The sequence below is a fragment of the Eucalyptus grandis genome, chromosome 1 (genome assembly GCF_016545825.1).
Source record: "Eucalyptus grandis isolate ANBG69807.140 chromosome 1, ASM1654582v1, whole genome shotgun sequence".
Classification (NCBI taxonomy): domain Eukaryota; kingdom Viridiplantae; phylum Streptophyta; class Magnoliopsida; order Myrtales; family Myrtaceae; genus Eucalyptus; species Eucalyptus grandis.
Genome location: NC_052612.1, coordinates 5185358 through 5200087, shown reverse-complemented (window position 1 = coordinate 5200087; position 14730 = coordinate 5185358). Strand labels below are relative to the sequence as shown.

Below are 14730 nucleotides of genomic sequence, written 5' to 3'. Positions count from 1 at the left end.
CATCCATTTGATATGAGAGGCGGAGGCGAGGGTGTCAATGGAGCGGTCAATGCTAGGCCCCAAAGATGGGGGCGGTCGGTTTTTTTATGTTGTGTTTCTCTAATTATAGGGTTTATATTACGAAAATTTTCAAACTGCTATACTTATAATAAATTTACTTGAAACTAATTTTTTGACCACCACCTAAAACTATTTTTTGACTATAAAAAATTTCATGAGTATATTGGATTAATATAATGATGTTATACCTGTAACAAATAAACGGTAAAACTTTAATGATGGCGCGTTTGGTAATGATTCTGTTTTCGGGAGTAGATTCTGATCATAAATGATTATTTTTTATTTTGTTTTCGGAAATAAATTCTAAGCATTTTAAGCCGTTTGATAACTGTCCAAATTTTTTTATTCTAGAATAGAATTGTGTTTTGTATCGTGTTCATTGATTCTGTTCCAATTCAATTTCTTTTAATTTTCTAATTTTTTTTCTTTTTTCCTTTTTCTTCTATTCTTCTTCTTCTTCTTCTTGTAGTCAGTCGCTGCTCCAGCGATCGGTCAGATTAAGACTGACGACCTCACCGGAGCATTGCTGTCTCTCAGAGAGACTAGCCCTTGTCGGCCAAGCCTCGCCGGGCTAGGTGAGGCTTGCCTAGCCATCGGCGAGACTCCCGAGCCTCGCCTAGCCACCGGCGAGGCTTGCCGAGCCTTGCTTGGCCACCGGCGGTGGGGCGGGCTAGGCGTCGTGAGACTTGCGTAGCCTTAACCAAGTCAAGCCTCATCGGTGATCGGGCTTGCCTTCGGCGAGCTCGCCGGACCTCACCCCGGCTTGGCGAGCCTTCACGAGCTCACTAGACTTGTTAATGGCGACCGGCGAACGGCAAGACGCGAGGCGGCGGGCAATGGTAGAGGCGAGTGGCGGCGGCGGTGGTGGCGAAGGGCAATCGCGAGATGGTGGTAGATGAAGAAGAAGAAAAGAGAAATGGAAGAAAACTTGATTATTAGATTTGTTCATGGAACAAAATCAACTTTTTATTATTATATTTCAAATTCTACTTCAAATCTATTCCCGAGAACAAATTTGTTCATGGAACAAGAATCGATTTTTATTATTATTAATTCTACTCCAAATCTATTCTCGAGAACAAATTTATTCCGAGAATAAAAATTTTACTAAATGCGATTCTGTTCCAAAACTGCTCCCGAAAACAAAAAATAAGAATTGGTCATTATTGGGGATGGTTACCAAACAGTACCTTATAATAAATTTACTTAAAACTAATTTTTTGATGGTAAAAAATTTCATGAGTATATTGGATTAATATAACGATGTTATATTTGTAACAAATAAATAATAAAACTCTAAATTAATGTATCTATTAACTGAGATATGTTATCAAATTTTTAATAATTTAATAATAAAATTTAATAGAAAGTAATTGATGGTAAATTTGTCACAAATGTAAAAAAATAAAAATAAATTGTGATTTCAAAATTTGAAACCAGCCTCAAAACTGTACCTTAAATTACACTCTAGCAAAAGACTTTCAAAATTTACATTTCCTACCCCCCAACCACTTTAATTTCAATAGTCTCGTCCATCATTTTCAATTTGGCCCGCCTGCAACAAACACTTACAAATTCGGTTTCCAAGGCAAGCTTCACATCGCCAGCTCTCTCGCAGTTGTTCCCGTCTTCCTCCTCCTCCGTTCTTCTGTATAGCCCGTGGAAATTCGAGGGCGAGGTATGGGCGACGCGAAATCCGGAGCGGCGGACGCGCCGGCGGCGGCGGCCGGCGAGCCGAAGGGCGGCGGCGGATCGGACGCCGCCAGGATCTCGGAGGTGAGGGCGTGGCTGGCCTCCCAGTTCGAGGCCGCCGGCAAGGAGGTCCCCGATTTCGAGTACAACTCCCGGAGCGTCGCGCACCTGCACAACCTCGCCGCCGTCTCCCAGGCCAAGACGCAGGCCGCCAGCATCGTCGCCTCCGATTTCCGCCAGAAGGCCGCCGAGTACCGGTCGCAAGGTCAGTTCGGTTAAACTTTTTGAGACGGTAGCGACGCTCGCGTACTTCGGGAGGTTGGGAATTGATGTGAAGGACCTCAATTGGTGGTTTTCTCTAGTTGTTCTTGGATTTGGATTCATCTGAATCGGTTTGAAAATGGTGTTTTTTTTTTTTTCCTCCAATTTTGAGTGACTGTATGGTGGCAGTGATTGTTCTATAGGGGATAATGCTTCACATGGGTTTTAATTGAGGCATAAAATTTGAAATTTTTCGAGTTGGTTTGGTCATTTTTGGAAGTTTTGTGGATGCAGCTGCCAGGATTAGAGAGATACTGGAAAGTGCAGGGTTGGCACAAGAGAGTTTGGCTTCAAACATTGTGGCCTCTGCTCAAGCACTGGCCAATGTTGCCAATTTGTTGAATATTAGGGATACTGAATTGAGTAGGTGAGTGGGCTTCTTGTATTGGTTTCGTTGTCCTTGAATGTTGTCCTGCTGGTTTGTGTGATTCATATGGGGAAATTGCAGCTTTCTCGTGGCAATGGGGGACATTTCTTTGAGAAAGTCTAGTGTAGAGGAGAAGAGGGCTAAAGTGGAGAAGGATTCGAAGGTTCTCCTTGATTACACCAGGAAGGCAATAGCAAGACTAACCTATTTGAAAAGGTAAAAGCCAATGTAGAAGTTACCTGTTCTCTGCAGGACTTGTGATATGTATGCTGTGGGAAGTTTGTGACTTAATGAGTAAAGGGTGGTGCAACAATATGTTCTCTTTGTGATGCTGAGTAAATTTTGGCTGAAGGGTCTGTGTTGTTTTTCCTTGACATGTTCCTTCTGTATGTTTCGATTGAAATTGCATGCTCATGCATTCTTAACTATATCCTGGCAAAATGTCTGGACAGAACGCTCGCACAGCTTGAAGATGATGTAGCTCCCTGTGAGGCACAGGTGGAGAATTGGAGAACTAATTTGGCAGTGATGGCTTCAAAGGAGCGACAATACACGCAGCAGTATGCCAACTACAAGGTACGATTCACTTGCTTATTTGAGTTATGAGATCCACAGTGAAATTAAGTTTTAAATCTAATAACAAAGCCAGAGAAGTTCTCTTTTGCATTGTCCTTCTCATTGTTTTCAGGTAGCTCTTTTAGGTGATTACAAAGTTTCTTTGCCGCTAAATTTTGATATTATCAAGTGTATGCATCTTGAGTTGAACAGGCTCCTATCTGGGTGCTACATGAATCCCTAGAGATTTGTGATATGAGATTTTTCCTTCTTTGATCGTTTGGTGAATTCTATACAGACGGCACTTAATCGGGTAGGATACACCCCAGAGATCAGCCACAATGTGCTGGTGGAGATGGCTGAACACCGAAAGGAATTAGAGAAGAAAACGAAGCCCATTCTTGATACTCTGAGAAGCTACCAAGACTTGCCTCCAGTAATTTTCCCTTTTCTTGTGCCTAATATTGACTCGAGCTCAGCACTGCAAATATTAACCACTTCACCTTTATGGAGGTCTATTTTATTCCTGAATTATGCTTATCCTTATGTGTAAACTTCTTGCAGGACAAGGCTTTAGCTGCTCTAGCAATCGAGGACAAGAAAAGGCAGTATGCTGCAGCTGAGAAATATCTTGAAGACGTGTTGCATTCAGCTCTTTCAACATCTGAGTGACATCGGATATTGATCTGATGTAAGCATTGCCTCGTACATTATGTTTATCAGGGGGGTTAAGAAGAAAAAAGAGGTTTGGTGTTTCGTTGTTTGCAACTCATGAAAGATTGAGCTGTCTTTCTGGGGTAGCTCTCGGTGGATGAGATAGGTTTGTGTCTGTATATGGGTGATGAATTTCTTAACCCAGTTAATGGAAGAATTTAAATGATGAAGATGTTGAATGATTCATCTGGAATATTGCTGATACTACTGAGTTCAGATGATTCAAATCTCAGATTAAATGACTCGTTTTATCCAACAATTTCTGCTCAAGCAATGACTCACATTGTGTGTACAAGGATACATATCGAAGGTGGCAAGCTTATTTATTCAGTAAATTTGCATTGTTCAAACCTTATTCTCCAATCTCGACTTTGGAACTGCACCCCAATCCTATCAAAGCATTCTTTGGTTATTTTATCAGTGGCAGAGGTCAGACACAAAGTGCAATCTGCATGCAAGAGACCTCCATTACAGGCTGCATGGCCATAGCAGGCCGGACCATCATCTGGAGATGCAGTGTAGTAATTGTAACCATGGTCCGCTGTCCTATCCTCCAAATCATCGAGGACCCATTTTCGATCTAATCAATATTGATCCCATAAGTCAAACTTACCTCCACTGAAGATTCTGGCTACCAACTTTGTAGTCGGATCACTCCCCGCCTCGATGATGAGAAAGATGCCCGGCATAAATGCAGTTCTTTGAACAGCACACAATCTTTGTTCTCTCATCCTCATTTGTTTCCCTCTTCCATTGCTTTTGTGTTATTGTTGGAATAATGAGCTCATCTGACTTTATACAGGCTTCTGTCTCTTAGCATTTTGCCATTGTTGGATTAGATCATGACTTCTTTCCAGCTCTCTCTCTCTGTCTCTCCGTCTCTCTTTCTCTCTCATTTTTTGTAAGGAAGAAGTGAATGTTACAATATAAAGAAGGATAATGAATGAAATATTCTCCGACTAGTGTGCAGCTCTAACATGGACCTTTGCGTTTGTCATGTTATGTGTGATGGGGATAGATTGCCATGACATCATTTTCTCGTTAGGTGAGTGAATGATCTCAAAAGTTTATGGGTACACCAGTAGGGTTCTAGAATATTTTATGACAAGACATTCGTAACGTTACAAAACAACATACGATTTGTTAGGACGCTTTAGTACTTGACTAGGACGATGCGTAGCAAAATCTTACGGTACATGAAGTGTACTGTAGAAAGTGAGCTTTTTTCTTCATTTGGTCGAAATTCCAAGTGAGCTTTATTTATTGCCCAAAACTTTTGCAGGAGGAGCCCCTTCTTACAAGCCAAGACCATGCCATCTACGATCAACAGAGAACCAGTAGGGATGGCAGTTCAACCGGTGGTTAACTGGCCTCTGAACCGCTTTTCGCAACCAATCCATTAAGTAGTGCAAATGTTAAATTAAGCTATACCTGTATTTTTCTAATGGCAAGAGTTTTTATACTTCATTTATTTCGTGAAAAATGAATATATGAGAAAATTTATTTTCTAAAAAGGATTACTTGTGTCATTTGAAATAATTAATTATTAACAAAAATTTAAACAATTTTATAGATGATGAATTTTTATTTTTATAAGTGATATAAGTGGTCAATTTTAGAAAAACGTTTTCGAAATCATATAATTTCTGCAAAATAAACGCAACCTTAATTTTTTTTTTCTTTTAGAATGTTAAAATCGGTTACTTTTTCAGCGTCCGTGATTGAAAGAATTAAGTTTTCACCATATCAAATTTTGACTTATGCAGTGAAGAATTTCTCTAACTCATTCTAGTACTTATGTGTACTTTGATCAAAATATACTTAGATTGAGGTTTTTTCTTTGGTCAACATCTTGAATTGTTCGTTTAGCTGGGTTTAGGCCCAAGTTTATCAGCAATAATGTACTCCATGGTACCAATTTATGAGAACTTTTTTTTTTTTTTGATAAGGAGGAATATAGTGCTAAATTGCAAGGCTTTTGATCCAGGAGGATTTTGCGTAATTTCCTTTAATAATAATACTTCCTACTCAATGAGTCACTTCAACCTAAAAATTTGATCCGAAATTTCCATGAGAGCCCGTGCCTTTGAATAAGATATAAAATATGACAATACATTACAAAAAACAAAAAAGAAGAAAAAGGAAAAAAAAACTATATTTACATTATCAATTTGTTTGTCAACTAATCTCACAAATATTTATATTACTCAAATTTTTTGTTCAATCTCTATTGTGCAATAACTTTAAACGTATTTCCTAAACTAATTTGAGTCTTTAAACATTTTTTCTATATATTAAAGTTTTGTTTATTTCGCGAAAAGTGAATGATCTAAAAATAATTTCCTAAGAAAGATCATTTATAAAAATTAAATAAAAATATTTTCATCATATACAAAAATGTTTAGACATAATTTATTATCAATAATGAAAATATTTTTGATTGATTAATTATTTCAAACAATATAAATTATTATTTTTAAAAATATTTTATAAATTATTTATTTTTCATGAAATAAACGAGGTTAAAAAATTTTTCTGTCAATCAAATGCTGGTCTAAGTCTTTGGTCAACAAAAATATATAGAAAACTGCAGAATTATCAAAACCCTGAACCTCTCAGCTCGAGGCGCAAAGTCGCGTCTCCTCTCTTCACCGTCGTTCTCTATTTCTTCCATCTTCCGCCGCCGCCGCCGCCGCCGCCGCCCCCGCTCCTGATGGCGTCCGCGCGAGTCGCACTCCCGACCAGGAACAGCACGTGCGGAGCAGACGCGACTCCGCTCGCTTCCCTCTCGCCGAGAGAACGCGCGGGGCGCGGCCGCCGCCGTCTTCTTCTTCCTCTCCGCAGCTGGTCCGCCGCGGTGACCATGTCGGCGTCGCCCGCCCCTCAGGCCCACCTCGAAGCCCGAGCTTCGAAGAAGCTGGACATCCCCATCATGGTAACGGCGCTTCCGCTAGCGTGGTGTTTGATGAAATGGCTTTCCTTATTTAGTTGGTGGTTGTGTGGGGCGAATGTGGTGGGGAGTCGTCTTGTTTGAAGTGCGCGAAAAATGTTTTTTTTTTTTTGCGTGATTCTGCTTGGTGGGTACTGCATTTGGGCACTGAGAAGTTGCGATTGCTTACTTTTAGGATGGGAATGTATGTGGGTTTTGGATACTGTGTGCTTTCCTCTTTAGTTACTGAAACGTCTCACTACGATTTTCGATCTTGTCCCGGCTATTTCTTTTTTGGGCTTAGTCGATGGATGCATTGCATGCTTGATGTTGCTGCAGGTGAACAGTTGTTCGGGCAAAATGGGGAAGGCTGTTATAAAAGCAGCGGATTCTGCAGGGCTCGATCTTATCCCTATGTCGTTTGGCTGTGCTGAAGAGGCTGGAAAAACCGTAGAGGTGTGTGGAAAAGAGATTACGGTGCATGGACCTTCAGACAGAGAAAGCGTTCTGGCCTCGGTCTTTCGTGAACATCCGAATATGATTGTGGTCGACTACACCGTGCCTGATGCAGTGAACAGTAAGTGACGCATCTTAAGATAGTGTTGATAGAAATTCATTTGCCGAAAGAGAGGTCTGGTTTTTTGTAGTTCCATTAAAATGGGGGTGGGAGGATTGTCTAATTATATGAAACTTCGGTAATTTTGTGAGATCTGCAAACCTTAATAGGATGTTGCATGAGCCAATATGTCACTGATTGCTTGATAAGTTCAATTGAATTCTTGTCACTGAACATATCTTTCTATTATGAAGGTAATGCCGAGCTGTATTGCAATGTTGGAGTTCCATTTGTCATGGGGACTACTGGAGGGGACAGGGATCGGCTTTACAAAACAGTCAAAGATTCAAATTTATATGCAGTAATTTCCCCACAAATGGGGAAGCAGGTGACAGAACCCAGGATCCTTGTTCAGTTTTAGCCATCTCTATACTTTCTTATTTTGTCTTAATTATTCTCTAGTTTTTGTAGGTCGTGGCATTTCTTGCAGCAATGGAAATTATGGCAGAACAATTTCCAGGAGCCTTCTCTGGGTATTCTCTAAAGGTGTTCAGTCCTTACTCTTCTGCATCTGCGTTCTCCTATTCTGCTCCTCACTTTGCCCTCTGTCTTCTATAGTTCATCCCTTTGACTGGGTCTTGATTAATGATTTTATGGATGTTTAAATGCACATTTAGCTGATGTTAAAATTAGAAATTCTCACCAATGTTTGATTAGATACTTTTGAGAGAGCTATTGGTTGTAAGATCAACTGGGCATGAAAAATGAAAGAAAGAAAAAGGAAGTAAGAATGGAAGTTCTGTGAGTTTTGGCCTATAACTTGTCAAATAGGTATTGTTGCTCTCTTTATATTCTGCATTATATCAACACAAAGATAAAATGTAAACACAATGATACAAACAACGCGTTGCCTCAATCGCAGAGAGAGAGAGAGAGAGAGAGAGACGGTGGCCAAGTGAGGTTATAGGCAACTCATTTTTGTTGTGCTAAGTGGACGTGGGTCCCATGGCAGATTAGGTACTGTTAATCTTACTGATGTAGGTCTGGTTCTATCCTAAAAGCTTATCTTTATATAGTTCCTATCCTCAATTAGATTTGTTGTATTTTACCTGTTATCATTTAACTCATCATGTTTCATTTGCTTGGTTATCAAGTCGAATGATGGTTGAGTACTCCACCAGTGGTGAAGCGACCCTTTAACCAAAATGGGGAATGAGATAGGAGTTTGGGTGCTCATACACTGAACCACTTTCTTCACTGAAGTTTGAGGGAACAAATAAGAGGGAGAAAAAAGATTTTTTGTTAGGTGAGAAATAGGCTTTTTATATCAGTATCTCGGGAAGCATGGGAGCTGGATCCTGTGGCAGTTGGAGTCCCTCTGGCTTTTCTGTAGTTACCCTTTTGTTAAACTCTATCTTTGAGTGAATGGGGGCCATCTTCCATCCTTAAAATGCCATAGTGTGGTTTTACCCCCTCCCTACTTGTCCTCACTTTTTCTTTGCCATTTGAATAAGTGCATTGTTGATGTCTATTCTGGTGCACTGAACTGTAGTGAAAGACCTGGTGTTGTGCTCTCATGTGCAACACTCTACTGTTTTACTCTTGACCAAATGATGCTGAATTTATATTGCAGACATAGTATAGTAAGTTATTATTGTTTTTAGTTCACATTTGGATGTGCTGACGGAATCACTGGTGAATTTGTTTAAAGTATAGGTGATGGAGTCCCATCAATCAAGCAAATTGGACACATCTGGAACAGCTAAGGCAGTAATTTCTTGCTTCAAGAAGTTGGGAGTGTCTTTCGACATGGATCAGGTGAGTTGTGAAATTCTTTTCGTGACTTTGACTGAGGGTGTGCATGACAAAATTTCTAGAACATAAATTGATTTTTGGCTAGAAATTGAAACGTTTCAGAAATTGAGAAATTAAAAATTTGAGCTTCTGATTTTTCTGGCCAGAAATTGAAACATTTTAGAAATTGAAAAATTAAAAATTTTAACTTTTGATTTCTTCTTCAAATTCTGGAATAGAAATCTGTTCCAGAAATAGAAAAATCAAATTACGTTACCAAACGGATTTCTGTTTCAAACTTGTTCCGAGAAACAGAGAAATAGAGAAGTAGAAATTTTATCATGTGCGCCCTCAATGTATTGGGAAAAAGGCACGTTTAGGAATGTATATGTATCTGTTGTGAGTCCAGATTTTTTATTTGTGTTTATATAAATTGTATTGTTGGTGAGCAGGCTGTGGATTAGTTTGTTCACATAATATATATATATATATATATATATATATATATATATATATATATATATATATGTATTGTTTTTAGTTTGTTCCTTAAATCTTGATGAAGCTTTCTTTTTATTGGCAAGAGCTAAGAGGTCTTTAGGTTCAATTCTTATACCATTGGCCTACTTGCCTATGGGGCAAAACCTTTGTTTGATACTTGCATCTTGAATATCTTCTAGATTATGCATGAGTGAGTGGCACAGTAGACAATAAACCATAACGATAATCTTTGTAATTGCTGGTTCTGTAATTAAGATTATTATTATTAGTATTTCCACAATTAAAAATATCTCACACCTATCTGTGCTTTTGCTTTGGAATACCATCAGATCCAGATGATCCGTGATCCTGAACAACAAATGGAGATGGTGGGAGTTCCAGAAGAGTATTTGTCTGGTCATGCTTTCCATTTGTATCATCTGTCATCGCCCGATGAAACGTAATTATGTTTTATTTTGGGGTATCTCCACCTTATTTCATATAATTTTCTCGAGATGAGCATCACAAAGTATTCACTGCCTTTTTTACAGAGTCTCTTTCGAGTTTCAGCACAACGTTTGTGGTCGATCAATATATGCAGAGGGCACAGTTGATGCTGTCTTGTTTTTAGCAAAGAAGGTGATAATTCTTCCCAACTGAACCCACTTTAGTTTGGAATTGATTTTTTTCCTGGATGTACAAGTGCACACTAATCAAAACTTGCCTGTAATGATATTCAAGAGTTATTTGCGTTGCCAAAAGTGAAACAAAGGAATTACAAAATGGCAAGCTTTGAAGTGACACCAGCTCGCCCCTCCTATATATACTTGTATAATCAAATTCACATAATGTCTGAATGCGATGTACAGTGTCTTAGTTCTGAATGAGGAAATGTGTTCTTTGTACCTAATCGAAGTTAACTGTTTGGAGTTGCAGATAGTTATTGTCCCCATGGATTCCATAGCCAATGTGCTTGCTGAATTTGGTTTGTCAATGTGTTGTCTTTTTGCAGATCCAGCAGAAGGCAGACCAGCGTATATACAATATGATTGATGTATTGCGGGAGGGTAGCATGCGTTGATACTAGTTTCATGCTGAGGTTTCTTGTGCGGCGTTTATCTTTCAGGTTAGCTGTATTGTCTTAGTTCTGTGTTGTGGTCTTTAATAATCTTCTTCTTCTTGTTACCATTGTTATAATAATTATTATTAGTAATTGTTTGGCAGACGTCATATCTCCAGTTCGGGACTCTGGTTTTTAGAATCTTTCATATTCATCGTTGCTGTATATGGCAATGGAGTAGAGAAAATTGCAAGACTTTGTTCTGGAGATGGATCATTAAGCTTGAGCAGCTTCAGCTTCTCTTTGAGATGTGTAAGATTTTGATCATTTGCAATGCGAAGCACGTCTTAAAATCAGAGAATGGAAAGTATAGTAGTATAGTTTTGTAATTTTTCCGTGACTATCTCATACTCAGCATTGTCAGCAACTACTGTACTGTTTGAGCCCGCGACTAGGAAGCCATATGGAAGTGTCCTGCTTTTCTCATTAATGAAGTTTGATGTTCAAACTTGAAAGGCCCTCAATGGTTTAAAATGGAAATTCTCCATGGAAAATGCATTGCCACTTTTGCTAAGAGAGATGATCATGTGTGGATGTCAAAGACCTGTGAACTTGAAAAGTGTTTGATTCATAATGAATAAGATGAGAGGGGAAACAAGAACGTGGTCAATTACAAATAAGATTGTGTAAGCAAAAAAAGAAAAAAGGTCGATAAATCTCATCATAAATTTGAAATTTATAATATGTGAACTCATCATTCAAATTTGAAATTTATAATATGTGAACTCCTGAGATCTCTCTCATTCATATTGTTAGCGTTGATGCTGCTGCTATGCAAATTGGACAATAATCTTCACCTTGAGCCATTTCGCAATGCAATGCTACATGGCCACAATCCAACTTTCAGAGCCAATCTTGATCAGGATAGGCATCCTACAATGATGTTAGCAAAAATAATGAGTGGTGGATATATTTAAATTAACATAAAAAACGAGAGTATAATGAGTGGTGGATATATTTAAATTAGCCTAGATTTGCCTTAAAAGTTACTGATGTTGAAAATTTTGAGTGGTGCCATTTGCCTTAAAAGTCTTCTTTTTTGCCATTCTTCTTTTATCTCAATATTCTTACATAACAAAGCAACTCTTACATACAAGATGTTTTGGACCTTGAATTTCATTGATTAGGTGTAGGAGTGCATGGTCCGGGTGGGCAATTCTTAAACTTGAACTAGGAACCATCCGCTAATGACTAGTTCTAAAAAATTGAAATTGGGAATCACCTGTTATTGTGTGGATCTACTCGGGAATTGGACTGTCCAGGTGAATCCATGGAACTGGTCTCACCAAAAACTATTTAATGGTTATACAAAGTGTTGCCAATAAAATTGTCTCAGATTATGACCAATGATTTTTTAAGTCTCACAAACTCAACAACCCTTTGGAAATAAAGTGTAGTTGTTAGAACTAGCAATCAAAGGAAAATTACTTTCGATAATTATGCCAACTTAAGTTGGGAATTTGATATTTGGAAGATAGAGAGCCAAAAAGCATTAATACAACGCATTAATATATTGTCACTATATGGTGACAATATAGTAACAATATGAATAGAATGCATTGCACTCGGCTATAGGCATCTCTTTTCTTTTGACCAGTACATTAACCTCAATGCCTCAAAACTATCAACCCATGCTTCCAGGTGATACCATTGTATTGGAATGAACATAAGAATTGCTGATGTGATCTCTAGGATAAGGTTAATAATGTAGATATAAACTGACATTTTTGTGAGGGTTGAAAGAACAAACTCTTTTGTAAGGTTAATTTTTTTAATATTAAAAATTAATAGATTATTATAATAATATAACCGGTCCGATGCGGGTGGACGGATTTGCCCATGGAACTGGAAATCGAACTGGTGTCCACAGGCACCCATAAATTGGAACTGGGAATCGGATCGGCTCCGAGAGGTTCCAATCTAATTCTGGGCAGTCTGGGCGGGTTTCGGTTTCTTTGCACACCCCTAATTATGCGTGCTTTGGAGCACTTTTCTAGTTTTATGCCCTTTTTGGCATTATATTAGGCTTTCATTTATTTTTCTAAATGCTTTATTGGTTAATGTAACTTTTTGGGTTTTTCGGTGTCACTTAGGGTTAACAGGGTACTTATTTAATCTATTCTATGTATGAGGTAGCTTTTTGCCATATTTTACGCGATGAAAAAGAAAAGTGATTTCTCTTTGTTATTGGCAGATTGATGAATTTGTGTTTACCTATAGTTAACTAAATTACTTAGGATCCCTAAAAAGCCGTTGCTTAAAACATATGGCCCTTTGTAACGACCAAAAAAATAATTTGATGTTATTAATGTAATTTATGGGGAAAAGTGTTAAAAAAGTCATAAACTTTTTGCATTTTTGCCAATTTAGTTATAGACATTTTATTTGTGCCAATTTAGTCATAAACATTTTTATTCGGTATTAATTTAGTTTTAAACCTTTTCACTTGGTGCCATATAGTCATTTCCGGCTAATTTTGACCGGATTTTGCTGATTGAGCATTGGTCAGTTGATGTGGCATAATCGATACTGACGTGGACAATTTTTAGTAATATATTAACATTTTTTTGAATTTTAATTTTTTTTTTCATTTCCTTCTATTTTTATTTTTTCTTCTCCTCCCCATTCCTCCAACCAGTTGTCGGACCTCAATGATTGGCCAAGGCGACACCCGATGAGGCTTGAGCTCTCGCCAGAGGTTGCGAGGGCTGCTTGCGCTAGGCGGCAATGGTCAAGCTTTGTCGGCCATGGGCAAGGCTTGACCTTGCGAGATTTGGCGAAGTTGAGCCTCGCCCAACCTCTGACGAGGCAGCTTGAGGCTGCCTAGGCCGTAAGGGCGGCCTCGCATTAAGTTGGCAAGGCTTGACCCTTGCCGGCCATGGGTGAGGCTCGACCTCACTAGATTCAGCAAGGTCAAGCCTTGCCCAGCCTCTAGCAAGGCTAGCTTGAGGCCGCAAGGGCGGCCTCGCACTGGGCTAGAAAGGCTTGACCCTTTCTAGCCATCGGCAAGGCTTGATCTTGCAAGATTCTGCAAGGTCGAGCCTTGCCCAACCTTTGGTGAGGCTAGCTCAAGGCTACTCAAGCCACAAGGGTGGCCTCGTGCTGAGTTGGCAAGGGTCAAGCCTTGCCGATCATGGGCAAGGTCCGACCTTGCTAGATCTGATAAGGTCAAGCCTCGTCCAGCCTTTGGTGAGGCTAGCTCGAGGTTGTCTAGGTCGCAAGGGCGGCCTCACGCTGGGTTGGCGAGGCTCGTCCTCACCAATGATGGGCGAGGCCCAACCTTGCTAGATCCGGTGAGGTCGAGCCTCACCTGCCCACTCATGAGGACTTGAGCCCTCATAGGTGCGACCTTAAGCCTCGCCAATGGTTGGGAGGCTCGCTATAAGCTAGTAAGTCGACCTCAACCTTGCCGATTGTTGCCTCTAGCTAATCACCGAGGTCCGGTGACCGGTTGGAGGAAGGAGGAGGAGAAGGAAAAAAAAAAAAAAAGAAAAAGAAAAGGAAAAAAATGAAAGAAAAGAAAAAGAAAAATAAAAAATTCAAAAAAATATTAAAATATTATTAAAAGTTGTCCAAGTTAGTATTGACCATGCCATGTCGGCCGATTGGCATCCAGTCAGTAATTTGTGTGTTTGTGTGTTTAAGTGAGAGAGAGTATCTATTGTCGATTTAACTAATATATCTTTGCCCAATCTAATCACCACATATATTTCCCCATTTCATTATCAAGGTCTCCTACATAGTATAATTTTAATTTTGCTTATATAATTTAAATCTCCCACCACATATAAAAGGTTTTAATTGCGTTCATTATCCGAAATATCTTGATGGATGGCGTTTGTAACTCGAAAATCGATTGGCTTTTATTCTAGTTAACATCATATTTTCATTAATTATCAATAAGGTTCATTTCTTCTTATTGTCAAAACAGACATGGGAGTATTTCACTTCTTAGTTTTCATAGTTTTCTTCAATACCAATTTATTTTTGTTATTTTAGTTGATTATTACTGGCGCTAATATTACGTCATTATTAGTGGCATATGCAATCATGTTTCTTTCTATTTAGTTCCTTGAAGTTAGACACAAAGAAATTAGATATTCAACAATCTTAAATTTATCAAATTTAGTTGAAACTCAATC

General features: G+C 38.9%; 2 protein-coding genes across 3 annotated transcripts; both read left to right on the top strand.

Moving 5' to 3' along the window:
• Positions 1 to 1630: 1630 nt before the first annotated feature.
• Positions 1631 to 3965, top strand: LOC104449227 (AUGMIN subunit 1). Its single transcript, XM_010063346.3, has 6 exons — positions 1631 to 2017; positions 2308 to 2440; positions 2522 to 2656; positions 2893 to 3016; positions 3294 to 3431; positions 3560 to 3965. Exons 1-6 carry the CDS (start codon positions 1741 to 1743, stop codon positions 3665 to 3667), a joined length of 915 nt encoding a protein of 304 aa, XP_010061648.2. The 5' UTR covers positions 1631 to 1740; the 3' UTR covers positions 3668 to 3965.
• Positions 3966 to 6304: 2339 nt separating this feature from the next.
• On the top strand, positions 6305 to 11082 carry LOC104454670 (4-hydroxy-tetrahydrodipicolinate reductase 1, chloroplastic-like). Of its 2 annotated transcripts, none has more exons than XM_039310575.1 (9): positions 6305 to 6644; positions 6978 to 7215; positions 7449 to 7582; positions 7666 to 7740; positions 8911 to 9012; positions 9819 to 9928; positions 10020 to 10107; positions 10481 to 10594; positions 10693 to 11082. In XM_039310575.1, exons 1-8 carry the CDS (start codon positions 6423 to 6425, stop codon positions 10547 to 10549), a joined length of 1038 nt encoding a protein of 345 aa, XP_039166509.1. In that variant the 5' UTR covers positions 6305 to 6422; the 3' UTR covers positions 10550 to 10594; positions 10693 to 11082. The 2 variants fall into 2 exon arrangements, with proteins under 2 accessions (XP_039166509.1, XP_039166508.1); XM_039310574.1 differs by having other exon boundaries at positions 6399 to 6644; positions 10679 to 11082.
• The last annotated feature ends 3648 nt before the right edge of the window (positions 11083 to 14730 follow it).

Excerpts from the sequence above, each read along its gene's own strand:
- LOC104449227 (XM_010063346.3), top strand. The coding sequence starts at position 1,741 with ATGGGCGACGCGAAATCCGGAGCGGCGGACGCGCCGGCGGCGGCGGCC. Across the intron at positions 2,441-2,521 it reads AGGGATACTGAATTGAGTAG|CTTTCTCGTGGCAATGGGGG; the intron begins GTGAGTGGGCTT and ends GGGAAATTGCAG. Across the intron at positions 3,432-3,559 it reads GCTACCAAGACTTGCCTCCA|GACAAGGCTTTAGCTGCTCT; the intron begins GTAATTTTCCCT and ends AACTTCTTGCAG.
- LOC104454670 (XM_039310575.1), top strand. The coding sequence starts at position 6,423 with ATGGCGTCCGCGCGAGTCGCACTCCCGACCAGGAACAGCACGTGCGGA. Across the intron at positions 7,216-7,448 it reads CGTGCCTGATGCAGTGAACA|GTAATGCCGAGCTGTATTGC; the intron begins GTAAGTGACGCA and ends TCTATTATGAAG. Across the intron at positions 9,929-10,019 it reads CTGTCATCGCCCGATGAAAC|AGTCTCTTTCGAGTTTCAGC; the intron begins GTAATTATGTTT and ends CCTTTTTTACAG.